Source organism: Equus caballus, chromosome 1 (assembly GCF_041296265.1).
Source record: "Equus caballus isolate H_3958 breed thoroughbred chromosome 1, TB-T2T, whole genome shotgun sequence".
In the NCBI taxonomy this organism is placed as follows: Eukaryota; Metazoa; Chordata; class Mammalia; order Perissodactyla; family Equidae; genus Equus; species Equus caballus.
The window spans coordinates 31805947-31832246 of record NC_091684.1 but is presented as its reverse complement, the minus strand read 5'-3'; the positions used below and the strand labels follow the sequence as shown (position 1 = coordinate 31832246).

Genomic DNA, 26300 nt, shown 5'->3' with positions numbered 1-26300 from the left:
GGTGACCGTCCCTCACTGCCACCTTCTGAGGACGTTAGCCCGAGGTCTGGTTCCAGTTCCTTCAGCAGCTCTGTCCCCTGTAAGCTGTTCCCCTAATAGGAAAGAAGAGTCTTCTTGCACAAATTTCAGCTCGGGACTGAAGACACAGCAGGCTCGGCTGCCGGCTGCATGTCTGTGCTGCGCTGGGTGCTGACTTCTGCCACGTCGCTTCTCTCCACCCCACCAGCGGCCCCTCGGCCCCAGAGCAGCGGACGATGCCCAGTCCCAGTTTCTGATGGTCTGTTATCCTTGGGTCTATTCTGGGCTGGGGACTTCTGGGTTAGAGGAGAGGGGGTGTACCTCCTGGGCAGCTTTTAAAATCTTCAAAGCCTGGGATCCGCTGGTCTGAGTGACACACATCTCTGGGGTGGGGCCGGGGCAGGAGCAGAGAATGAGCAGGGCACGAAGGGGCTAGAACCTCGCCAGGGCTTCTCGGCTCCAAGAAGGCTCAGGAGCCCAGGCATGTTGGCTTGAACAATAACAATAACCATAACCAGCATTTATTGAGCAGCTGTCGCGTGTCTGGGGCCCTCACAACTACCCTGAGAGGGAGATGCTGTCACTGTAAACGTGGGGAGACAGGTTCACAGTTTAGGAACGCTGCCCAGAGCTGCAGAGCGGAAGAGGCAGAGCTGAAATTCAAACCCAGCCAGTGGAGCATCTGTCACCCGGGGAGGGAAATGGCCTGCCGAGGGACAAGCTCTTTCTCCACTCCGAGGACAGCAGAAAGGAGGGTGTCTCTAGACACCTGTGGGCACTGGGGACTTCCTCCCTGTCTCCTGGGGATAAACAAAGAGGCAGTGTGACAGAGTGGCTGCCCCAGCTCCAGCATCACAGCCACTGCTGTTCTAAGGAGATCAACAGAACCCCTGGCCTCCCTCCTTCTCCAGAGGGAAGCACTGGACGTTTGCTCACGACCCAGTGGAGGCTGGTCTAGGTGGAGTTTCTTCATGAAACCCTGGGGCTGCCCTGGGAACTCGGGGCCAGCCTCAGGCGGCCTCTAGGAACAGGAGGAGGCTGCTGTGGGGATGCTTGCAAGCGGGGCTGGACCTGGAGAACCAGGGTGCACAGGCAGAATGCACCAGGGCAGTCGGGGCTGGCCTAGAGCAGGGGGACGCGTGAGGCCTCCCACAGGCGCCGGGCCAGCTCGCTGGCCTGCTGCACCAGCAGGTCCGTGGGGATGACCGACAGGTGGAGGGCCAGCAGCTCATAGCACTTGACAGCCTCAGCTGGGTGGCCCTTGCTATAGTATCGTAGGAGCTTCCTGGAGAAAGAAAAGGGAGGACAGGATTCAGGAGCAAGGCCATGGCACGGCTCCCAAAGCCAGGGGCCTCTCCTGGCACCGTGCAGGGACTCAGTCACCCCACTAGGCCCCAGCACCTGGGCCAGCAAGGCCTTTTCTGCCCCTTGCTTCCTGGGGGCTTTCCTGAAGGAGGAGCTGCTCCCCTTGGGGGAATGCACACTTATCACCCAGCATCTGTGCCTCCGCTGTTCCCAGCAGCCTCCTGAGGCGGCCTCACCTGTAGTAGTCTCCTCCCAGCACGCCAACGGGAGCCGAGTCATCGGACAGGACAGGCACCTCCATTATCTGTAGTTTGTGCCCCTGAGGAAGGAGGAAGAGGGTCTTGAACTGGGAGGCAGTGGGTGTGGTGGGAAGGACATGGGCTGAGTCAGATACACCAGGTTTGGCTGGCTCAGCCCTGCTTGGTGCGCTGGGTGCCTGGGAAAACACATGGGCCTCTTTTTACCCTGTTTTCTCATCTGTGAAGTGGGAACAACAATAAGTTCCCAATGACATTGGGAACAATATCTATAAAGTTCCGAGCATCGTGCCTGGCACGCGGTAGCTCTCATTCCCAACCATGAGTGGACCTGCGTGATGAGCGATAGGCACGTGCTTGGGAGGGCTGCCAGGAGGGCGACCAGGGAGGTGTCATGGAGAGCAAGGTATCATCAAAAGGCCCACATCTCTCCTTGAAAGCAGCAGGTACTGCAGGGTGCATGAGGAGGGGAGGGGAAAGGAATCAAGATCCATCGGGCACCCACTCTGTGCCAAACACAGTCACAGGCCCTCGAAATGCTTGCCTGGGCACTGTGGGCCCGGCCTGCAGGTGAGGAGGTGGACCCAGCAGTGTCAAGTGGCTGCCCATGACCACATGGCACAGCCCGCCTTTGCACCTGCACGCCAGTCTCCCACCCAACAGCTCTGCTTCAGCCTGTTACCCTGTGGGACCAACCACACATGTGAAACCCTGTCTCTCCCCAGAAGCTAAGGGAAAGGACATCCACACATCCTGGGCACTTCTGAGAGGCCACAGAGCAAAGATGGGAGCCTGCAGGTCAGGAGAGCTGAGCCTGGGTTCTGGCTTACATCGCTTATGACCTCGGTGGCCCTGGCTATGGTGTTTAATCTGTGGGGCATCAGTGTCTCCATGTGTACATTGGGGCCAATGACACCGGCCCCAGCCATCACAGGGCACTGTGCGGATATGAGCTTGTGAGAGACCCAACAACTACGTGCACCCTGGGCCGGGATGGGGCATTGCTCTCAGGGTGAAGGGAAGGAGGGCTCACACCGAGGGCAGAGCATGAGCAGGGAGGGGACAGGAGAACAGGGACCAAGGGAATGTGAGGGGTAGAAGGAATTGGCCCTTAGAGAGCTGGGATAATGATTAAAGGTGACAAGCGCGGAGAAAATAGAGACAGAAACGGGGAAAGGAAAAACAGAGAGACAGAGCGAGGTCGGGGGGAGACACAGACAAGTCCCCTTGACCTGTGCTTACACTGTAGCAACTGTGAGGTCTGGGGAACAGGCCCAGGAGGCCAGAGACCCGAGCCACACTGTCAGCATCACCTCGGGCAGGATGGGTAATTGCTTCGAGCCTCGGTCTCTCCACCTCTACGAGGGGACCACGGTGTGCCACGCTTCCCAGGTGGAGCTGATGACGTGGAAGCACCACTGAGGCGGCACGCAACCTGAGCATCCTTTCTCACTCGGGGTCTGCATCCACCTGTTCGCATGGTACCTGGACACTGCCCTAACAATGGCGTGGGTTCTTCAGAGAGCTGGGAGGAGGGGTCATAGGGCCTATGCGAATATACTCTGAGTTTTGGGTCCCGACCAGCTGTGCTTACCTGTCAGCTCCACCAGGGACGAGAAGAGACGAAGAGACAGACAGACTGAACACAATCCAGAAGAAAGGAGTCCAAGAGTCACAGGAAAGGAAAGTATTTCAGGACTGTCCTGCCCCGCGCCTGGCCACACCCACCATCTCGTTCTCGAACCACAGGAAGTAGGAGCAGTGGAAGTCGCCCTCCCGGAACAGCAGCGTGGTGTAGCCCTTCTGCAGGTACCTGCGCGCCCGCCGGATCAGAGACCAAACCTGGGAAAGCAGGAGAGCACGCTCAGCGCCCACAGACGGCCTCAGCTCACAGCAGGAGCTCGGTAACAAATCGGTGTTGGATGGAGGGATGGATGGACCAGCCCCATGGCTACTGTATCGATCAAATACATGTGAAGATGCTGTTCTAACTTTACTAGACACACAGCCATTAACTAGTAAACTCAGCATTCAGGTGAGAAAACAGCCAGCGACATTATTAATCCACACTTTATAAGGCTCACGGGGCTGGTCCAGGGCCAGGAATCTGGCATAGATTAGGCCGGGAAGGTGCAAGTACGGTGTGTGAACACAGAGCCCCCTGATCCAGGGGGTCCTCCGCTCCAGGGCTGAATCCAAACCAGGGTTCACATGGGGTCCGATGGAAACACAGTGGATAAGGGACCAATGCCTCAGATGCCTCTGTGACGTTCTCTGGCCTAATTCAGGGTCTTGCTGATGCTGCCTGTGAGCTGCCGAGGGAAGGCAGCAGGGACGCCGGGCTCCCGCATCCCCCTCGAAAAGGCCTGATGAGCACTCTCACCAGAAAGCTTAGTGGGGGACACACACGATTCACTCCAAAGCCGACCACAACAAAACGTCTAACTGAATCTGCAAACAAAGACGTGGATTTGCTATATTTTTCAGGAAAGAAATCTGACAACACGTATTAATAACCCCAAAAAAATTCCTCCCATTTGACTTAGTAATTCCATTTCTGGGAATCCATATTGAGAAAATAATCAGAGAAGAGGACAAAGATGGATGCACAAAGGTGTGCACTGCAGAATTATTTATAACAGTGAAAGCCTGGAAACAATCTAAATGCTCAACACCAGGGAAACGGCTGAGTAAATTATGTTACAGTCACATGATGGACTACCGTGGAGCTGTTAAAAATCCTGTTGATGAAGAATTAATGACATGGGGAAATGCATCCGATATAAAGTGAAGTGAAATGTGGTAAACACAAGTGCACACACAGAATGATCTCAACCACAACCGACTGCACAGAACAACAGTGAAAGAAACCACAACCACCTCCGGGAAGAGGACGAAGACGAAGATGCTGCTGCTGCTGCTGATGGTACCAGGAAACGCTCAGCAAACTCCACCCATATTCTGTGCCACATACCAAGCCAAGTGTTTCATATGCATCATCTCGTGCATTTGTAATCTTTGTGCTCATTCTACGACATCAATAGTTTACCTTCCTCTCTCACAGATAATGAAATGGAAACTGAGACTAAGGAACACCCCAGGTCACACAGCTGGGGAGGGGCAGAGCTGGGACTCCAACAGGCCTCCTGTCACCCATCTTATCTTGACGATTACGATATACTTTATGTGGACACACACACACACAATATATATATGCACATGCAATATACTATATTATACTATGCTACATAGCATTATATATGTACAGTATATACAAGTGTACATATATTAGTTTGCCATAAAGAGGAAGAGTCAGTTAAGGAGAAGAAATGAACCCCCAGGGGATGTTTCCTTAGTAGAAACCACCTAGTTTTAAATTCTGATACTCAGATTGATTAACCTATGTTTCTTCTTTCTGTTTTAGTTAATTCAACAAATACTTACTGGGCATTTATGCCAGGCCTGGCATCAGGCCCTGGCCGTTTCCTCCTCTGACCTCGCTGCCCAGACTGCTAATCCAGGTGCTAGTCCACACCTGGGAAGAACCCCCAACCTGGACTGAGGCCCACGTGGCCCCGGGTACTGATCGGGCCCTTGGGGTGATGAAGATAAGCCAGTCTTCCTTGGAGCCCGCAGAGCCGGGCATGGACGCTGACAGAAGAGGCCAGGAAGGTTGAGGTGGGTGTGCTCAGAGTCCTCCAGGAGCCCCAGCCTGAGGGCAGAGGTCAGGCCAGCACATGGTGTCTGCTGGGTGGTGGAGAGCGCCCGGCCGGGGTGGCAGTTACCTTGGTTCTGATGAAGGCGGCCAGGGGCCCCTTGCCCAGCTCTGACGAAGTCCTCTCGCTGCTGCTGAGGGACGGGGCCACCATCTGCCCAGTCGTGCGGTCCACGTAGATGAAATGCACCAAGCCGGGGAAGTCCTCGAGGTAGGTGAAGGGCAGAGTTAAGGCACTCGGAAAGCCAGGAACCAGAGAAGGAGCTACCCTGTCCTGGACGCAGGACAAGGGGACACCATGGAGTCGGGAGGCCACGCCTGCCCTCCCAGCGGGGTGCCATTCCAGCCCACCCCCTAGGATCCCTTCTTCCCAGTTCTCTTTACCTCTGAACCCCCGACCGTGAGAAGTTCTAAGATGCGAGTACAATGGATCCCTGACGCTAGTACATTTAATATGGGGAGCTCTGGACCCAACAGGAACACGGTATGTTCATATTTTATCATTTTCGTGAGGGATGAGTTTAAATTCTACACGCGGGGAGGCTGGTGTGATTGCAGAGCTGCGGAGCTGATGAGCGAGCCTAGCTGACTGCCTGGCCCACACACCCCACTGTGATTTTGTTCATCTCTACACTTCATCTTGAGAGGCTGGACAGTTCCCATCTGAGAGGGGAACAGACACCCATGGAAGGGTGGTGGCTGGTGGCTAACGAGGCCCCGTCTGTCCTTTCACCTGCAAGCTGAAGACAGAAGTCTCAGGAGACTGGAGGCCTGACCCTTTAGAGATTTTACTATCAGAAAAGTTGCTTTATAGAGAGTTCCAGGGAAAAATCAGTATTTGATAAAACTGGTGTTCCATAAGAAAAGGGTCAAATAAGTCTTGGACATGGTTTTTTAAACAGGGATAAACATATTTACTGCAGGCCTTCTCAGAGCCTTCACAGTCCACTGTGAAGTATAACCACCGAGGAGGAGGACATGGCCTCTGAAACCTGGCTGACCCCAGGACCCATCTCGTGGAAGACCCATCACCACTTTGCTGGCTGCACAGCATTGACAGAAACCTCTCCAAGGCCTTTATCAGTGTCTGTGGCACAGCAGGGGTTTCTGAAATTTCAGCCTCGGAGGGTTCCTAAGACAAGGCACTGAGGACACTAACTCCTATTATTTTTCCTCAGAGAAAAGCAGCTGAGCTGGTGGAATACATTCTCCTTCCCCAAAGCCCGCAGTCCAGAGCCAGCAGGTGGAGGAGATGGGCAGACACGAGGGGCCTTTCCGGGCAGGCTTGGGCGCGGGCACCAGGATATGACACCATGGTGACGTTCCTCCTGCTCTTCACCAACAGGAAGTCCTTCCAGTCCATCAGCTTTTCTCTGCAGGGGAGGCAGGGAGCAGTGAGGGTGCCCGCCCCTCGAGCCCGCTATGGCTCCCGAGGGGCCCGCGGCACTTACTGCATGAGCGTCTGCACCTGCTCCTGCAGGTGCCGGGGCAGCTGAGGGCCTCCCCGGCCGGGAGCCACCGTCAGGAAGCTGAGACGGTAGATGGTGCAAAGCTGCCGCTTCACCTTCCCGCACGCCTGGAGCAACCTGGGCACCGGGAGATGAGAACGTCACAGCGGGAAGGGCCCTGGGAGCCCTGTGGTCACCCCTGCTCCTAACTGATGACAGACACAGCTGATGGAGTGCACCCTCACCCTCAGCGAGCCAGGGGCCAGCATCTCAGTTTTCCCCCAGTGTTGGGTCCTCACAGCCCTGCTCAACCTCTAGCCTCTCTGCTCTCCAACCCACCTCGGGCATCCGGGGGTGGGACCCTGCTCTCCCAGGACCCCCTCTGCCCTCATAAGCACCTTCTGGAGCATGCTCTCCCTCCTGGCCTAGGGGAGACAGCCTCTCTGTCCAAACGACTCCCCACCCCATCCCCAGAGCCCCCCACTCACTCCCAGGACGAGGCGGGTTCACTTCTGGAGAAGGCCTTGGTCTTGAACTCCAGCCAGGTGCTCTGTAGGAGGACAGGTGACAGGTTACGATGACAGGTGATGATGTTCTCACAGTGAGGTCCAGGGGAGACCCTTCTGATGTCCGGCTCCGAGAGGGCACCACCCTCCCGACAGCCTCAGCGTTGAGCTCAGCACACACCCGCCCTTGCACAGCCAGAGCTGGGTCTCCGGCACGTTCCCCCGGCTCTCTGCACCCCGCTCTACACCATGTTCTGTTCACTCAGCAGACATTTATTGGAAGAGCAGTTTCTGTGTGCCATGTCCTAGGCTCACTGTCCAGCCAGCAGACACATAAACTAACACTGTCAGAAGGACAGGGCAGGCCTCCAGGGCAGGGTGGACACAGGCAGCCGGTGGGAGGAGCCCTGGGCGATCTCCTAAGGGAGGACCCTGCATTCTGACCCCACGCACTGCGACGCCCGGAGGCACTGGGAGATGCTGAGCAGCCTCCGCCTCCTGGGGCCAGGAACCTGCATCCACTTGGGTCTGGGCCTTCGGTTGCTCGCTCTGCCTCCTCTAATCCTCCTGCCCTTTTTCGGACCAATGCACACTCCAGCCATGACGAATCTCAGGTCCTCAACAGACTGCAGTGCGGCCCGCCATGGGAGCAGCCCCAGCCGCTTAACCAGGTGATCTACCCCTCCCAAACGTCCCTCCAGGCTCCTGACAAGACTGTGCCCTGTTTTTCACTGTTTACACACTGTCCACGTCCCTTGGTCTCATCTCCAGACCTGGGCTCTAAGCCCCCGGGGGTGGGAGTGGCCTGTGTCCTGCTCCTCTGTGACCTGCCACGCTGCTCGGGGCGCCATGGGCGGACCACTGGCTGTCACTGAGTCTTGAAGTCAGGCTCTGGCTCCACCGCTCACAGGGAGTAACCTTGGCCAAGTCCACTCTCTGCCTAAGCCCCAGTTTCCTCATCTAAAAAACGGGAATTATAACTCAGGTTCTGCCAAATTCACATAAAAACATTCTGAAAACGTCACGTGCCGCTCTAAGCTTTTGTTCCCATTTCCTAATGGGGAAACAAGGATCGCAAACCTATGGTGGGCAGGACCTGGGCCCAGAGCCCTTGCCCCTACCCCGCTGTGGACCGAGCAGGCCCCGTCTCTTCTCCCCGAGGCCGGCATGTCCGGGATCTGGGTCTCACCTGAATCTCTTGGCCCCCACGGTTCTTGACAAACTTGTCCATCCTTTGGCGCAGGTCCCCCACGAGGGGGTGGGACCGCAGGGCACTCCCGGCCTCCTGGCCCTCCTTCAGCTTCTTCTCCAGGAGGGAAAACCCGTCCAGCAGCTGGTACAGGACCAGGGCCAGGGGTGTGCTGGGGCTCTAAGGGAAGAAACGCAAGGCAGGGGCAGCCCGTTGGCAGAGCGTCCAGGCCGGAGCGTCGCTGGGGCAGGTGGGGGTGCTACCACCTTGGTCAGGAGCACCATGTTGATGCCCGGCCACAGGGGCAGGCAGTACATGGTGTGGGGCACCATGGGGCAGTAGCTGTCTTTCACACTGGCATCCAGAAAAATCCTTCTGGGGCTGGAAGGTACCGGGCAGCAAGGGAGCAGTGTCTGGAGGGTGTCTTCAGCCATCTGTGGAGGGAGACGGACTGTCAGGGGTCAGGGTGGGGAGCCGTCTGGCCTCCTCATATGGGATCCACCCACGGTTGCCCACTCGCTGTCCTCCCTGTGAACCAGGAGGGATAACAGTTTCAGCTCCGAGAAACCGCAGTTCTCAAATCCACACCCTCGGTGGAAACAGCCCCTGCAGCTCCAGGACGGCTGCCACCTGTCTCTCTCTCAGGTGGTCCTGGGCCTTCCGGCCCGGAGTCAGGCCTGGACGCCAAGCAGGGGCCGAGGGTGATGAAGGGAGGAGGCGGCGGGACAGACGGGAGCACGGGGGGGAAGGGGCTCCCGCCCTGTGCCCTTACTGGATGATGGCGTTGAAGTAACACTGTCAGTTCACCCACCCTCAGAACATCCTGACAGCCATTCCAATGGGGAAACTGAGGCACAACAGGACTAAATGAGCAAGACTCCAGCAGCATGGAGGGCTCTGAGTAAGCAAGCTTTTAGTGAGCAAAAGTAGAGAATTAAGGAAATTATCAGAGATGCCACGAAAATTTCTCTGTAAGGATGTCACTGTGGTCTCATGATAAAGAAAAAACATATGATGGACTGTATGTTCTGGGGATCTGCTCCATAAATAATAACACACAGGTGACAGACTCCTGAAGAGTCATTAAAAACCACACTGTTGAAGAATGCCCAGTAAATGGGAAAACGACGAAAGGAAAAGGTATAATGAAGCACATTAGGTTTCAAAGTTGGTAAAAAGAAAAAAACATGTGTAGTACGTGTGTGTACATACATATAAATATATAAAAATCACTGGAAAGACTAGAAGGAAACACTCAAATCTAATAGTCTACTAACAGTTAACATCTGGGGAGGGATTGAGTGATTTTTATTCCTTTTCCATATTTTTGTATTTCCCGATTTTTCTACAATGAATATATTTACTTTCTCATTTGAAAAAACATTAAAAATTAAGTTGGACTTTCACTCCCAAGAACAGAGAGGAGGGTGGGATTTCTCAGGAGTTGAGGACCCCTTCGCCCGCCAGCCCTGCCTCTGGGCTGCGCTCCGTCCCCGCTCTGACCATCGCTGAGGTGGCAGGACGGAGGCTGGTGCTGGTGCAGGGCACCCCCAGAGGAGAAACCCTGACTGCCCAGCGCTCCCGGCCACAGCTCAGATCAGCCGGTGCCCCGCAGAACCCCTCCCCCAGGAGAAACTCACCTGGACCTGGGGAGTATCAGTGGGTGGGGTGTCCCCATCCATCCAGATGGTGCTACCTGCAGGCCACAAGTAATAACATAAATAATGGGAAAATGTAAATAATGGCCAACAGCGTGTCAGAGGGGAGGGTGGCACAGAGATGGCCCTGCACCATCAGTGGCTCCCAGCCCCTGGCAGGGAGGGGCAAGGGCACCATGGTGTGGACTGGAGCAGCACTGGCCTTCCCATCCTATCCCAAGCCGGCAGGTGCAGGGTGAACTCTGCACCCGGGCTAAGGCGGCCTGGCCTGGGGGAGGAAGCTCCCTTTGAAGCCGGCGGCTGGAGCAGGCTCCTGCGGGCGTACCTGGCAATGGTGGGGGGCATATTCCTCAGCCCCTCCTGGACCCCCTTAATCCCCTCCTTGTTTCTGCCCTCGCCAATCCTTCAGGCCCCCTCCCTGGTTATAACAGTGCCTCTTCACTAGGAGGCAGCACACATGCTCTACATTTCCCCAGTCCTTTAGTCAATCAGCAAACTTTCACTGAACACCTACTCTGTGCTAGGAACTAAGCTGGATTTCCTTTCCTGGGACAGCTCACAAAAACCCAGGGAACCATTCAATATTTGACGCGCGATGTTTGTAACGATAGTGTTCTCTCTTACAGTTCACTGCAAATAACTATCATTTACAATCACGTTTCCCTGGGGAAGCCTGTTTCTGTGGTTCAGACACCTGATTTACAAATGGATGAACGCAACTCAAGCAATTTATAAGCTGTGAGTTCTGTGCACCGCGGAACGGCATCATTTACAGCCCTGCGGCATAAAAAAACTGACCCCTGGGAGACAGGGGCCAGGAAAAGGACCGTGATCAAGAAGGGAAGGGAGCCGTCAGAAAAAGGAACTTCAGCAAACACCCCCAAGTGGGGTTTCTCAACGTGTGTTGGGCTCATGGAGAGCTCAGAGGACTGAGGACTGTGACGGACCCGGCCCCAGAGAAATATGCAAGCATCTGTGAGCTGGCACATGACCTCAGGGGGCCCTGGCTCCTGTAGCCCATCCAAGCACCTAAAGTTAAGAACATCTAACTCAGCGGGTTTCAGCCGAGGCTGCACATGAGACTTAAAAATCCTGATGTCCAGGCCACACCCCAGACCAGCTAAGTCAGACTGTCCCGCACAGGCCCAGCTTCAGTTCTTGAAACCCCCAGGTGAGGCCACTGTGCAGCCAGGGCTGAGCCCCACTGCTCTAACCTAACTCTCGGCGGGGCGCTGGTTCCCGCCCTCACGCTCATTGGCCTCACCGGCGAAATTTCTACAAGTATTCACACTGACCACGAATAGCTTAACTGGCCTGGCTGAGGCTGCCCAGGCGATTCTAACGGGCGGCCAGGGTCGTGAACCACTGGTTTGAGGGGGCCACACAGGAAATTCCTTTCAAAACTCAGTCTGAGAAGTTTCTCCTCCGGAAACCCTGGCCTTCTTTCTTCCATCAGTGACGGGAACCACACCATCCTTCCTTTTTCCCCAGTACTTCTGAGATAAACGTGATGCTTGTTCACAGGGACCTCAAGAGTCTGGATTTTGGCTTATCTATTTCTCTAAGCAACGCTGTCATTTTGTGAATAAAATTTTGAACATTTTTCTTTTAATTGTTTACTTTGAAAAACAGGTAAGGTATAAACTGAATATTTATACTTTAAATCATACTGAAATCAAATGATTATTAATTTTAATTACTTGGTTACTTCTTAATTACAAAAAGAAAAGGGAGAGAATACACACAAATGAAATCAATTTGTCATAAAAAGTTCTAGGAATCATTGGAGCGGCCTTAACAGTCCTTGACTTCAAGCTGGCGCTTGCAAGGTGGACAGCGGGAGCTGCAGACAGGGTCCTGTACTCCAGGAATTTGGGCATCTGTGGCTGGGCCCTTATAGGGGGTGGGCGTCCACAGAACCCTAAGACGGATTCCCCAGGGCTGCCAACTGGCATCTCCCCCCTCCCCTCCCCATCCTCTCCTCCCCAGGTCTCACCTGAACTCTGGTCCCCGGGAGAAGGAGCCGGTGTGAAGTACTCCTCAGGGAGGGAGCTGTCTGTCTCCTGGGAGGGAGAGAGGGCAGCCTGGGCCGAGGGCTCTGAGAGGCTCTTCAGGCGGGCTCTTCAGGCGGGCTCAACCCTGGCCCCTACTCTCCCGGGAGAGGCAGGCCCTCCCCTCTCCCCTCCGCACAGTGCAGAGCTTACGGTCCCTGCGGAACTCCTCCTGGCCCGGCCTGCAGAGTGAGGGCTCCAGGCCTGCTGCACCGGAATGTTCTGGCTGCTCCGGCCCCTCCATGGGGAAGGCTGAGACAGGCACAGGAGAAGCTGGTTAGAGTATGTCTGACCGGCTCCTCCCCACTGGTCCTCCACCCCCCAGCACTTCACAGTGCAGCCCTCAGAGCAGAGGGCCACGCAGGGCCCTCCAGCCCCTGCATCCCCCTGCGCCCCATCCACGGAGCAGTGCTGGGGGTGTGTCCTCACTCTCCAAGGAGGTTTCAATTCTAGCTGGTGTAGTCTTTCTCCAGAACCACCAAAATTCCAGGAAATTCCCACACACTGCCATCCAAACCACAACCACCATGATCACCACCACCACCACCACCGATGATGAGGATGACGATGGTGACGATGGCGGCTGCCACACAGGGAGCATGCACTACGCTGTAGGCACTGCTGGGCTCTGGGTAAACCATCTCTTTTAGTTCTCATAACCACCCTGGGAGGAAGAGGCCATCACTGTCCCACCGCACAGATGAGGGAACTGAGGCTCAGACAGCGCATGGACCTGCCCAGCTCACAGAGCTAAGTGGTGAAGCTGGGACCGTCTGACTCCCAAACTCTGCACTTTTAACCCACTAAAACAGCATGCATTCTCGAATTCCCCTTACATCCTGAAAGCAGGAGAAAATGGTCATGCCCAACCACAGGCCCAGAATTATGGTTTGGAACCCACAGCCTCTCCAGGCAGCCTGCCCAGCACCCTCCAGACCAGTTTTCTGAGCCGTCTCCCTCACGGCCTCCCACGGCCCAGGGAGCTGCCCTGAGACCTGAGTGTCGTCGTCCTCCGCTGTGCTCTCGCTGGGGTAGAGGTCCTGAACCAGGAGAATGAGGGCGAGGAGGTCAGCTGGGCGCAGGGAGCTGGCCCCGTGGCTGCAGAGAGCAGAACAGGCGGCTGGTCAGCGTGTGGCCGCAGATGGGGGCAGGCGGGCTAGGGGAATCTGGAGCATGGCCCCACTCTCAAGGAGTCATGGACGGTCAACTGACCTCACCCTTTTTTGGAGAGAGGCAAGGTATAAATAAAATTAACTCATCAATTTTTAAAATAAAACTTGTTTGTATTAAAACAAAAAAATTACTGATGGGAAACCAAAAGGGACCAGGAACAGCATATCAGGAAGTCCTAAATTCAAACTCGGAGACAGTGTTCCAGGAAGAAATAATTCAGAGAAAGGAGTGAGCCGAGAGGGGCTGAAGAACTGAAGAATCTGAGAAGGCTTTGTGGCAGAGATGGGTCTGGAAGGTTCTCTTGGCCAGGGACGAGGTGCTCTTCAAAGGGAGGGAAGGGGCTGGGACCTCAGGCTCACCTGGAGTAGAAAGCCAGCAGCTTGGAGTGCACGAGCAGGAGGGCGTGCAGCGCCTCCTCGCCGGCCCGCTCGCGGCTGGAGTTGACAGCCTGGATGACGTTCTGCTCCAGCGCCTCAATGCACAGCTCACAGAGCTGGGGGTGGATCAGCCGCTCCACGGCCTGGCAATGGGCAGGCAGAGGGGAAACCACGTCAGCCACCACTGTGTCCTGCTCTGGGCCCTGGCTGGTGGGTACATTCACTCAGTCCACACTGAGTGCATACTATGCGCCAGATACTCAGGAAAAAGGAAAATCAGACCTGCACAGTCCCTGCCTTCCTGGGGCTGAAAGTCTGGTCATTAGACTTTGGTGGATGACACAGACAACATGCAAGGAAGCAGACAAAATAAGTGCCAATTGTAATAAGTGTGCAGGAGGAAAAACACAGTTCTGAACTGGAGAAAAACAGACCTACTTGGGTACGGCTCAAAAGAAAATGTCCCCGAGGAGAGGACCTTTAAACTGATATCTAAGGAACAAGAAAGCCTGACAGAGAAAGAGGGTGGGGGCAGTACTGCAAACCGAGGAAAGAGCATATGCAAAGGCCCTGAGGTAGGGAGAGAGTTTGGAACAGTGCTGTCTAATTGAAATATATGGCAAGCCCTATGTGGAATTTAAAATTTCCTAGTAACTACATTAAAAAAGAAAACAGGTAAAATTAATTTTAATAGTTCACTTTACCCAGTATATCTAAAATATCGTCATTTCAACATACACTATAAAAGCATTGCTAATGGGATGTTTGACATCCTTTTTTTGTACTAAGTCATCAAAATCCAGTCTATATTTTACCTGTATGGCATAACTTGATTTGGACTAATTACATTTCAAATGTTCCACGGCCACATGCAGCTAATGACTACCACACTGCACGGGGCTAAACGTAGAGCCCTCCTGAGAAGGAGAGGTCCCAGGTGGCCAGCACATAGTGGGTGAGGACAGGAGAGGCGTGCGATGAGGCCGGGTGACACAGGCAGCGGCAGGTCATACGCGGCCTGGCAGGCTTGAGGAGGAGTTTGGACTTTATCTTAACTGCATCAGATGACCTCCTACGAGAAGCCTTTCCTGTTGGTTCAGAGAGTTGACCACACCACCCTTTGTGCCATGGTGGATCTTGAGAAGAAGCCCCATGTGGCAGCACCCAGGGTCCTCAATGGTATTTTTTAGTGTGTATGTGTGGCTGACGTGCCTCAAGGGCAGGGACCGTGTCTTCACCCATCTCTGCACCCCCGGGGTCTGGCACACTCTTATACAGCAGGTGCTGTAGGGTTATGGGAAGAGTGAGTGAGGAGGGAAAATGAATTCCTTCAAATCTATTTTCCAGTTCACTAATTCTCTTTCAAGCTATGTCTCATCTACTATTTAACCTATCCCTTGAGGTTTTCCTTTTAACAATTATGTTTTCATTTCTAAAATCTCTATATGGGTTCTTTTCTAGCATTTACGTCTTAAATATTTCATATGAAGTTATTCTATACTCTACACCTAATCATTCCCATATATCAAGTTCCTTGGGAATCTAGCTCTGTTGGTGATTGACCCCTTGACTCTCACTCATGGTGGCTTATTTTGTTGTGCGTCTGAACTTTGACTGTGAGCTCATATTTGTTTGCCCTTAATCTGTCCTCTGAAGAGTGGCTTTCAAAGTGTAGTTCCTGTATGCTGGTTATGGTTATTATGATCAGCATCACCTGGGAACCTGTTGGAAATGCCAATTCTAGAGCCTCCCCACGCCCACCCCCCCCCCCAACTACCAAATGAGAACCTGAGGGTGAGGCCCAGCAATCTCTATTTAACAAGCTTTCCAGATGATTCTGGTGCACCCTTGAGTGTGAGAACCACTGATCTAGAGAGAAACCATGTTTGTCTACACAGGGAGCCAAGAGCACTACTGACAAAGGCCACTTCTACTCTTTGGGTCTGTGTTTAATGAGGAGTCTAGGGGTCCGGAGCTCAGCTCCCCGATGTGCTGCTGGCCTCGGGCGCAGTTCCCTGGCCGCGGCGCTGGTGCCACCCCTAGCACTCAGGCAGTCCTGGCTTCAGCGCTGCTCATTTCTCACCTCTCTACGCTCTGGTTTCAGCTCAATGTAATTTTTATGGGGGGGGGCAGAGTTGAGGGGGCAATCTTCAGAGATTCCCATAATTTCCTGTAAACCCAAAAACTGCAGGAAAAAGTCTGTTTTATTCAGGATCCAGCTATTTTATGGTAGGGAGGCCCATCAGAGTACTCAACCACCACGTGGCTAGGAAGAGCAGCTCTCTAAATGACTGTCAGGGTCCGCCTGTGCCCTCACTCATCAGGGTCAAACGCTTCCGTGGTCCGAGGAGCCCCGAGCCCAGCAGTCACCTCCACAGCGAAGCTCTGCTCCTGCTCCCGCAGGCGGCCGTAGGTCCTCAGCAGGCTCTGGAACTGCTCCCACACCCGCGTGCGCTGCTCCAGGTCTGGGGGCCGCAGCCTGGGGACAGAGCCAGAGACAGCAGGAGAGACCATGCAAAAGCTGGCTGTCCCCAACTTCAACCAAAGGCACACAGTCCCAGATCATGTCAGAGCCAGGTGAGCTCAGGGGACAGGGCCAATCAACTGGCAGAGCCCACAGGCACAGAGGGGCCGTCTTCAGGCTGTGCTGCAGCCACGGGCTGGAGCGGGATGGGCACACAACCAGGAGTCAGGCAGTGGAGCAAACTGATGCCCTCCCAGTGTCTCTCACACAGAGACGAAGCCATCTAGAGAGACCTGGGAAGGCACCTGAGCTTTCTATCCCTCTCACTTCTCCCAGAGGCTACTGAAAACAGAAAACCTTAGGGTTTTTGCTTTTTTTAAATCAGGGCCATACAAAGGGTTGCAGCCATCCTGAATGCTGACAAGACCTACATTGGTCAATGTGGTCTGTGCAACAGACACTCTCTACCTGCAGCATTTGCCACTGAAACTGTGGTCTGCCAGGGCCCAGGTGACCTGAAATGATGTTTGCTCTTTGATAAGTGCCTTAATAGGGGCACTGCTCACATCTCTACAACTCAAACGAACCAGTTTCAAACTCTGCAACTTCCCAATACATACTTAAGAAACATGGGTGACCCCACCATGAACCCCTCTGCCGGGTCCACATTCCAATCAGCCTCCTTTTCTTGGGTCCTCCCCACCTCTGCACACTCTGAACCACCATTCCCTTTTGCTGGGTTCTTTACTGTGGGCCCAGGGATGGGTTCCAAGCCTGACTCCTCAGAAAACGTTCGCAAGATTCTATGTGTGTGCATGGGCACGCACTCTTTTGGAGGAAGAGTCTAAAGCTTTGAGAAGTCAGAGGGGACCAGCTCAGACCAGGTTCGTGCTGATGGATGTTGGGGAGTGGAAGGGGCACCGGGCTGGGAGTCCCGGGCTCTGATTTCTAGGCTGGGTGCTGCCACCAACCAGCTGGATGGCCGTCATCTGTAAAATGAGACGGTTGGATCAGATGATCTCCAAGGTTCCTTTGAGCTCCGCTTCTGGGACCCTGGGCCCCAGGCAGGGGCAGAGTGTGGACAGGCAGCTTCACAGAGGCTGTGCACACACTGCCTGGCCTCCAGAGGGGGCTTACAGACGGGACCAGCCACGAGGACTCACTCCTTTCGGATGAGCTGGCCGTCCACGGTGACCAGCCCGAAGTGCACCTCGCACAGGTACTTGAGCACGCACAGCTTCCGCCGCAGCTCCCCTTCGCCCTCCGTGCGGTCTCCGTTGATGGCGATGAACAGGCACTCTCCAAACTGTAGGCACAGTGGGCTGAGGTCAGCCAGCCCCGAGGACTCCCCTCAGCTGCCCTGACCCCTGGGGACAGTGAGGGGAGGCTCGGGTCCCAGGACATTTTGGTAAGACACAGTTTCTGCCTGCTAAAGGAGTCTGAAGTTCAAGATAAGGGAGAGGCAGGTGGGCAGCCCGTGGGGCAGAGTGGAGAAGAGCACCGACCCCAGGCTGCCCACTCACCAAGTGAAGGACGTACAGGTAGTTGCCATTTTCCGTCGAGAAGCAGGTGTACGTGTCTGAGAGCTTCTCCAGCATTGTCATGGAGGAGATGATGACCGGGGCTAGAAGGGTGCTGAGCTGGTCCTCGAGGGCGGGAAGCTGCAGGAGGGGAAGAAAATAACACTCCTTAGAGCACCAGATACCGGGACAGAGGCATGGACCAGACCCAGGCCTTGCCATCAAGGGTCTCCATAGTTTAAGACCCGCCTGGGAGGATATCACTGTCCTGATAGGCAGGGGGACAAAAAGAGACAGCCCCCAACACCTCGGGTGGTTTGAGGAAGGCTGAGAAGGGTCAGCCAGCTGCCTGTGCTCTTCAGGATCCGAATCTAGAAGGAAATGTCAAGGAACGAGGCCACATCTCCACACTGCAATGTCTGGGGCATTTAACGGAGAACGGGCAGCTCTAAGGAAGTTTGCTACGGGACCCAGAGTCCACACTCTTCACTGCAGTGCGGCTACTTTGGGGACAGTATCCTAAGAAAAATAATCAGAGAGAGAGGCCAAGATACACACACAAACATGCACACAACAGCATAATTAACAGCAGCAGACAACCTGAAAATATGCAAGTGCCCAGGACGAGGGGAACAGTTAAATAAATAACAGTACATCTAAATGACGGAAGAATATACAGCTACTTAAAATGCTGGAGTGTTTCAATGACGTGGAAAACTCCTCTGATACAATGTTCTGTTAAAAAAAATTGGTTGTGAATGCTCTATATTTTAAAACACATAGAAAAAGCAAAGTAATGAAAAAATATTAAGAAAACCAACACTGTTAAAGTTACTACTTCTGGAGAGAGGGATTATGAGTAATTTTCCTCCTATTTTTTGCATGTCTCTGTGCTTTCCCTATTTCCATAACAGACACGCATTTACTTTTATGAGCTCTTCCCCAATCCATCCTCTCTGCCCTCCAAAATAAGGAAGTAAATAAAACCAAAAGGAAACTGGACAGATTTGTTGAAAATGTGTGAATAAGAATGGGATAAAGCCAGAGGAATGGCCGCCACTCCAATCCTCACTGTGGAACGAAAAGGAAGACGGGGAACAGCAGGCCTTCCACAGGCCGACGTCGGGAGGGAACCTCGGCTGAAATACGGAGAAGGCAGATCTGAGCTGGTGGAGTCCGCGAGGAGCTGAGGAAGACCTTGCCTTGAAAAGAAAAACGGGCGACCGGCCAGGGCCAACGTGCGGCATTTAAAATATGAGTGGGACACAGCGCCATGGAGCGTATTTTCTTCCAACATTTTCAACATTCAGGAACCAAGTCTGTGTCCAGCTGCTGCAGAGTCTGTCAGTCAAACTTGAACAGCGGGTCCTTCTCATCATTCAGGTCCCAGCTCAGATGGCTCCTTCCCGGACCCCCTCAGGTCACCCCGTCCCAGTCACGCCCCTCCCCACACCCTGTTGAACTTCTTCAGACCATTTCTCACTCCCTGAACGCACTGTGTGTACCGCCATCGGATCACTGTATGTCCTCCCTCTTCAGCCTCTAGGTTCCAGGAGAGCAGGGTCATGTTGCTGTGTTCACTGCATTACCCCAGAGGTTAGCACATAGTAGGTTCTCAATTAGCAGTGTTGAGTGAATACCCCTCCACATAGGGAAATGTTTGTTGAATTATTTGCATACCACAATTTTCTTGAACTGTCATGAACAAATTATATTAAAAGTCATTTAAAAATCTAGATTGTGTACAAGTAACTCATTTTAAAGGTAGTAGCTTTTTTTCTGCAGGTGTAGCAAGAATTTCTTTGGTGGGGGAGATGAAAATATTTGGTGTGGGCAGAGTGCAAAGGGGCATTCTCATACAGTACTTGGAGGAATTACAAAGTGGTACAATATCTTTGAATGGCTTTTGACTAGATGTTTCTATTTTCAGGAATTTAGCCTAAGGAAATATTAAGATGTGGGATAAAATTCAAGCACAAATATTCCTTACAGCAATAGTTATAGCAAACTAGAAGCAATATACATGTCTAGTATTGGAGAAATGGTTAAATAAATGATGCTGCATTTATTCATATACTGGAATATAATGTTTCCATTAAGATTTATGCTTTTGAGAATATTTAACAAAATGGAATAATGCTTTTGATACAATTGCAAGTGAAAAATACAGGAAATAAAACTGGAAATGTGGTATGATCCCAACTATACATAAAAGATAAAGACCCAAAGAAATATATTAAACAGCTAATAGCTCTGTGTAATAGGACTATCGGTCATTTAAAAACTACTTCTCTGTATTTCCAAATTTCCTACAATTAATTCATGTTATTTATAGGATCAGGAAAAAGTACATGTTGTATACTTAAGAAATAAAACTTTAAAGACTTTTTTTCTTTATACTAGTCATTTAGAAACTGAAAAATCAGGAGTTTGTTCCTTTACCAGGTTTTTAAGAAAGAGGAAGAGAAACATCATCAAATTACTAGTTGCAATAACAGCTTAAGAATTGAAATACTTAAAAATTCTTAACTTAAAAATTACGTGTATTGACTGCTCAAAAATAAAAGAACCTAACAGACAGATCTGGTTTTCAGCTTAAGTCAAACCACTTACACGCCCAGGATCTCTGGAGTCTTATTTTACTCCTAAAGACTACGACAAGAGCATCAGTGATGTCGGGCTGGGTTAACTCGCCAAAGGGGAGCGAGTGCAGCTGAAGCTCGAGCCATGAGAGCAGGAGAGGCAGCAGCACACGCTACTGTAGAAACACAGGAGCTCTCTCTAGTGCATCCACAATAGATTTTTTTAAATCCAAAATTAATCTGGAAAAATTTTCAAAATAAATTACTCCTTTAAAATATAGGGTGGAAACTGTACAGGTGAAAATGGCAACTACCTGTGAGTTGTAACATCAAAGTGTTAAACTGGATGCCCATATGCAAAAAAAGATGAACTTTAATACATACCTCACCCCATATACAAAAATTCAAAATGGATCATTAGACCTACTATAAAACCTAAAACTAGGGCTGGCCCGGTGGCACAGTGGGTAAGTTCACATATTCTGCTTCGGTGGCCAAGGGTTCGCCAGTTTGGACCCCAGGTGGGGACATGGCACCACTTGGCAGGCCATGCTGTGGCAGGCGTCCCACATATAAAGTAGAGGAGGATGGGCACGGATGTTAGCTCAGGGCCAGTCTTCCTCAGCAAAAAGAGGAGGATTGGCAGCAGATGTTAGCTCAGGGCTAATCTTCCTCAAAAAAAAAAAAAACAACCAAAAACAAAACCCTAAAACTATAAAACTTCCAGAAGAAAACATAGGGCAAACTCTTGGGTTGGGCAAAGATTTCTTAGAAATGACACAAAAAGCATGATCCATAAAAGCAAAAAGTGGATAAATGGGAGTTAGCAAAACTAAAAACTTCTGCTCTTTGAAAGATACTGTTAAGCGGATGCAAAAACAAGACACAGATTGGAGGAAAATATCTGCAAAACACGTTATCTACTAAAGGACGTGGATCCAAAACATAAAACAAATTCCCAAAACTCAATAAGAATAATAAGAAAAAATCAACCCAATAAAAAATGGGCAAAAGATTTGAACAGACACTTCATTGAAGATATAAGGATGGCAAATAAGCAAATGAAAAGATGCTCAGTATCATTAGTCATTAAGGAAATGACATCAAAACACAATGAGATTCTAGTAGAGACCTATAAGAAGGGCTAAAATTAAAGGGTGATTGCCCCAAGCATTAGCGAGGCCGTGGAGGAAGTGGAACTCTCATACACTCCTAGTGGAATATAAAATGACACCACCTCATCGGAAAAGTCTGGCGGTTTCTTAAAACGTTTAACACACACCTCCATGATCCAGCCTTTCTACCCTAGGTGTTTGCCTATGAAAAGGGAGAGCTGATGTCCATACAAAGACCTGCACGTGAATGTTCACAGACACTTTATTTTTAAGAGGAAAAACTGGAAACAACCCAGCTATTGTGACCAACAACAGGTAATTGGACAACAAATTGTGGCGTGTTGATACAACAGAACACGGCTCAGCAACGAAGAGGAATGAACTATCGACAAACGCCACCACATGGATGAATCTCAAAATAATTATACTGAGTGAGAGAAGCCAGACCAAAACCAAACCAAAACAAACCCGAGTGACATGCTGTATGATTTCATGTATGTATAATTTACATAAGAGTCCACAAATTCAAACTCATCTACTGTGACGCAAAGCAGATCAGTGGTTGCCCGGGTGAGGGGAGGTGAAGGAGGGAGCATAAACTTTTGGGATGGTGGCTATGTTCATTTTATTGACTGTGATGGAATCACATGCACATATATACATACTACAGCACATCAAATTGTACACGTTAAGGGGCCAGCCCAGTGGCGTAGCGATTAAATTCGCACGTTCTGCTTGGGTGGCCCGGAGTTCACAGGTTCGGATCCCAGGTGCGGACGTAGCACCACTCACCAAGCCATGCTGTGGCGGGATCCCACAAAAAATAGAGGAAGATTGGCACAGATGTTAGCTCAGTGACAATCTTCCTCACACACACACATATAAAATTGTATATTTTGAGTATGTTCAGTTTACAGCACGTCAATTATACCTTAATATAGCTGTTAAAAAAATTAATGGGTTAAGCTTATGATGAACTTTTCACGTAGAGAAACTGATGACACCAAGTTTCCCTGTTGCGTGATTAAAATTCTACCCCCTCCTGCCCTCGGTTAGCCCAGTGAGCCCTGGTGGGGGGTGGGGGTGACTACACTTGAGAGCATCAGGAGGTCAACCTATGGGGGTGCACGGCTGGGTGTGAGGGATGCTGGGCCACACACACCACCCTGTCGATTCCTTGGGCCAGGCCAGGAGGGGGGGAACAGGTTCTCCTGCCTCCAGACCTGCTGGTAGTTCTGTCCTCTTCCTTCCCGGCCATCCCTCCTAGCCCGCACTCACCTCTTCTCCGTCATTCTCCGACTGCCCAAACTTCAGCCGCAGACTCTCCTCAAACTCCTCGTCCATCCAGTAGAAGAGGACCTCCGCACCCTCCGTGGCCACCAAGACGCACTTCATCTGCCGGGGAGAAGCAAGGTCAAGGTCACCTCCCAGTCCCCATGTCAGAAGCTTGGCCTGAGTAACACGGAGGATCATAATCCCAGCAAGCACCTAGTGAGCCCTCCCTACGGGCCACGCACCACAAGGCCTTCCTGGTGTTATTTCATCACAACCTCCCAACAACTTGGTAAAGGAGGAATCTTCAGTTACTCTTCATTTTACAGAAGAGGACACAGGCGCAGCTTGAAACAGCAGAGCTGGAATCCAAACCCAGGCCTGTCTAACGCCAAGCTGTGGCTCTTTCCTGTTATCCGGCCCCCTCACCATAGCATCACACCCACCAGGGGCCTAATGGAACCAAACATAAGGACGGGCCCAGCTCTTGATCTGGACAGGGAGCCAACTGTATGAGGGAGCCACGCTCATGGCAGTCAGTGCCTGGTCTGGAATGGACGGCGGCTAGGGCACCTCCCTCTGGGCAGTCCAGAGATATGTGTCTCCTCGAGTGAAACACAGCTCCAGAAGATGAGCCTCAAAGCCCACGAGGAGCGGATTCAGCATTACAGGAATTTCATTCACAAGTTCCTCCCGCTCTGGGTAGAAGCAGGCTGCCTGACCCCGGCCACGATTCTTCCTCATACCTGCTAAGCTGCTGCTTCCTCAGACCCCTCCCCAGGGTCTGGCTGTCGGAACCTCCTTCCCCACCACGCAGCAGGTACCCTCTGTGCCACACATTTTAATACTTTCTTATGTGAAATGTGTTTTATTAGTCACCAACTGGTAGATTCTTAACCTGGAGCTTCACACACTGTGCCTTGGACCCTGGGGTGCAACAAGACACTGACCTCTCAACCCTTGGGCAGCCTGCCTAAGCCTGGCCAGGCCAGGGCTCTCGAACCGGCTGCTTGCAGCTGAGAGAACCCTGGGCAGGGGCTTCAAATCCCCCCGTGTACCACAGTGTGCCACACAGATGTGATCGCGTTGTACGTGTGCTAAGACGTGAGAGTGAACAGGAAGCTCTGCTTAACTCTGCCATGAGCGGATGTCCCCTTTCCTCAATAGGATCATAGCATCTTGAAGTCCCAGACTCAGGGACACTCTTCAGGAGCCCCGATATGAGCAGCTTAGTGGTACTCACTGAATTCCTCCCAAATCTCCTATTGGTTTATCAACTCTCACTTAGAGCACTGGCCTCAAGATGTTTCCAGCACAACGAAAAACAAAGCATGTTGCCTATTCCCACGGAACTGCTATACACTAGGGCAGAGACAGGGAGAGCGACGGATGTGAAGAAAAGGCTGCCAGATGAGGGCAGGTGGGCCTGGAAGAGGCTGCTCTGGGGCTCCGAGGTGAGTATGACAAAGTTGGGGGCTCGAGGGGCCGGCCTGATGGGAAGGGAGTGTATGGGCTGGGGAACAGTGGGCTATGGAATGGAGGCTGTAGCCGACAGCAGGGAGCCCCTGCAGACTGGTCGTCCTGGTGGGGAATAATAAGAGCCCACACCTTGGTGGAGGCCAGGAGAGGAAGGGAGGGGTAGCTTAGAGGCTTAGCAGGCCTTGATGACCACCTGGATGCAAGGCAGGAAGGAGAGAACAGGTGAGCTGACAACAGGATGCAGAGCTGAGGCAGGGGGTGGGGATGAGAGAGCTCTGCAGGGCCCTAGAGAGCTCAGTCCACTGCCTGCCTCACTCTGTCCACCTCCCACAGTCCCAGAGTGGGTCAGACAGGATCATCTACCTTAGCAAGGAGCACAGCAGAGCTTCTGGACAGCCAGAGGTTCAGAAAGGGCTGCGGGAGGCAGACTCAGTGGCCAGCTCATGAGAGCAGCAGAGCATCCCCAGTCCTGAAAATACTTAAAACAGAGAGGTCATGAGGGCAGCAGAGGCTCTCGTTCCATCTGCTGTCTGGTCCTGGGAGAGGACAAGCTCGTGAAGGACTGAGAAGTCAAAGTGGTCCTGGCTTTCACGCGGTCTGCTCAGAATATACTCCCCATGGCCAGGCATCCTAGGGCCAGTATCCCACCACCCCCACCACCCACCACCCACCACAGAGAACACGAACCCAGCCAGCACGGTCCTTTGGACATGCCAGGTACACATAAACATGAATTCCCACCTACTGTGTTTCCTTCCAAGCACTCTCATTTCACTGTGGGTCACTCAGAGTCACGGTGTGGTCAGCATACGTGCCCTGAGCAGCCCCAGGGAGCTTGCAGGCTGACAGGGAAGAAGCCCAGAGAGGAGGTGTCCTGGAACCACGCAATGAATGGCAGTAAACCTCCACAAAAGGCACCAGAGACCCGGTTCTAGTTTTGGCCTCGCCAAGTCACCTTAAGCTCTCTGAGCCTCAGATTGGGGCTGTGAAAAGAGGGAACAAACCCCTGCTCCACCTGCCTACAGGGTTATGGTGAGAGTCAGGGAGGGACCAGGCAGGACTGCCCTTAGCAAACTCTGCTTTCTTACATACAGGTAGGGGGGTCATTACTCTTATTTCCCCCCTTCCCTTCAGTCAAATAACAGGATGAACTAAACGGGATCCAGAATCATTCACATTTTGATGATAAAAGGCAGGAACAATATAAAGCTTTAGCTTAATTAGGAAACCAAACACTGTAAGCAAATAAGAAGAAAGGGCTGTTAAGGGCCCAGCAGCTTTTGCCACACATCTGAGACTGGGCACATCACCGGCAAGATTGGCCTTCAAGTCATATTCCCAGAGGAACGGGAAAGCTTTTTAGTGGACATTAGGTTCTACTTCTTTTTATTCTAAAAGGCTGTTGGACAGAACCTCACCGGTGTCATTTTGTGATTTCCCTCTCCGCCTCTGTACCCTGCTCTAAAGAGGGAACACAGGACTCAGTGGAGCTCCAGACGGCGCCGGGCCAACCTGGAGAAACCCCCAGCGCCAATTTTCACCACCTGGACCCCGGGCCCTCGCCTCCCTCCCCAGGAAACTGCGCAAGGTCGCCGCTCCTGCTTTCCAGCAGCTCCGTCTTGCGGCCGCTCCCCCGGAGCCTTGGCCTTGCCCCTGCAGGGCTGGAGGACGCCGGGGTGAGAATCCGCAGGCGAGAGTTAGCAGCTCGCCGCCGCGGGGCTGCCGCCCAATGGCAGCCTTCCTGTGTGCCCCGTACTCTACAGTTTAACCAGCAGTTTCATCCCCAAAGCCCCCGGAACCTCACAGCTACCCTGGGAAGAAGGCCTGGCTTGTGGCGCCCGCCCCACGTCGTAGCTGCAGAAACTTTGGCTCCGAGAGGCGAAGCGACCCGCACAAGGCTACACAGCCCGGCTGAGGGTGGGGCCCGCTCCGTACTTCCGGGAGGGGCGCACGGGTCCCGGAGAAAGCTGCCCACGGAGGGGACAACCGACGGCGGCGCTCCGACCGTCCGGGAGGTCCACGTACCGATCACAGCCAAACACCGCCGGGCCTGCCCGGAGCCAGCCGGCGCGCTTCCGGGTGGGGCCACGTGACTGTCCGCGTGACCGCCCCGCCCCGCCCCGCCCGGGGAGGGACTGGAGGCCGCGATCCCGCTCGCAGGTTGGAGCCCC

The 26300-nt window shown here is 52.7% G+C and overlaps 1 protein-coding gene across 13 annotated transcripts; it reads right to left on the bottom strand.

The window, feature by feature from the left end:
- Positions 1-523: 523 nt before the first annotated feature.
- Positions 524-26300, bottom strand: HPS1 (HPS1 biogenesis of lysosomal organelles complex 3 subunit 1). Of its 13 annotated transcripts, none has more exons than XR_011421972.1 (21): positions 24875-25603; positions 24493-24607; positions 22657-22773; positions 17685-17822; positions 17325-17467; positions 16068-16176; positions 13680-13840; positions 13143-13245; positions 12301-12399; positions 12093-12159; positions 10079-10134; positions 8705-8872; positions 8439-8618; positions 7232-7293; positions 6747-6881; positions 6604-6668; positions 5366-5511; positions 3175-3422; positions 2823-3077; positions 1560-1642; positions 524-1303 (listed from the first exon to the last, which is right to left on the bottom strand). XR_011421972.1 is itself a non-coding variant. In XM_070223213.1 (21 exons), the coding sequence occupies exons 4-21, from the start codon at positions 22771-22773 to the stop codon at positions 1141-1143; spliced, it is 2109 nt and encodes a 702-aa protein (XP_070079314.1). In that variant the 5' UTR covers positions 24493-24607; positions 24871-25003; positions 26155-26300; the 3' UTR covers positions 524-1140. The 13 variants fall into 13 exon arrangements, 10 of the variants coding, with proteins under 10 accessions (XP_070079314.1, XP_070079302.1, XP_070079310.1 ...); XR_011421973.1 differs by having other exon boundaries at positions 2823-2978; XM_070223213.1 differs by lacking the exon at positions 2823-3077 and adding an exon at positions 26155-26300 and having other exon boundaries at positions 3309-3422; positions 24871-25003.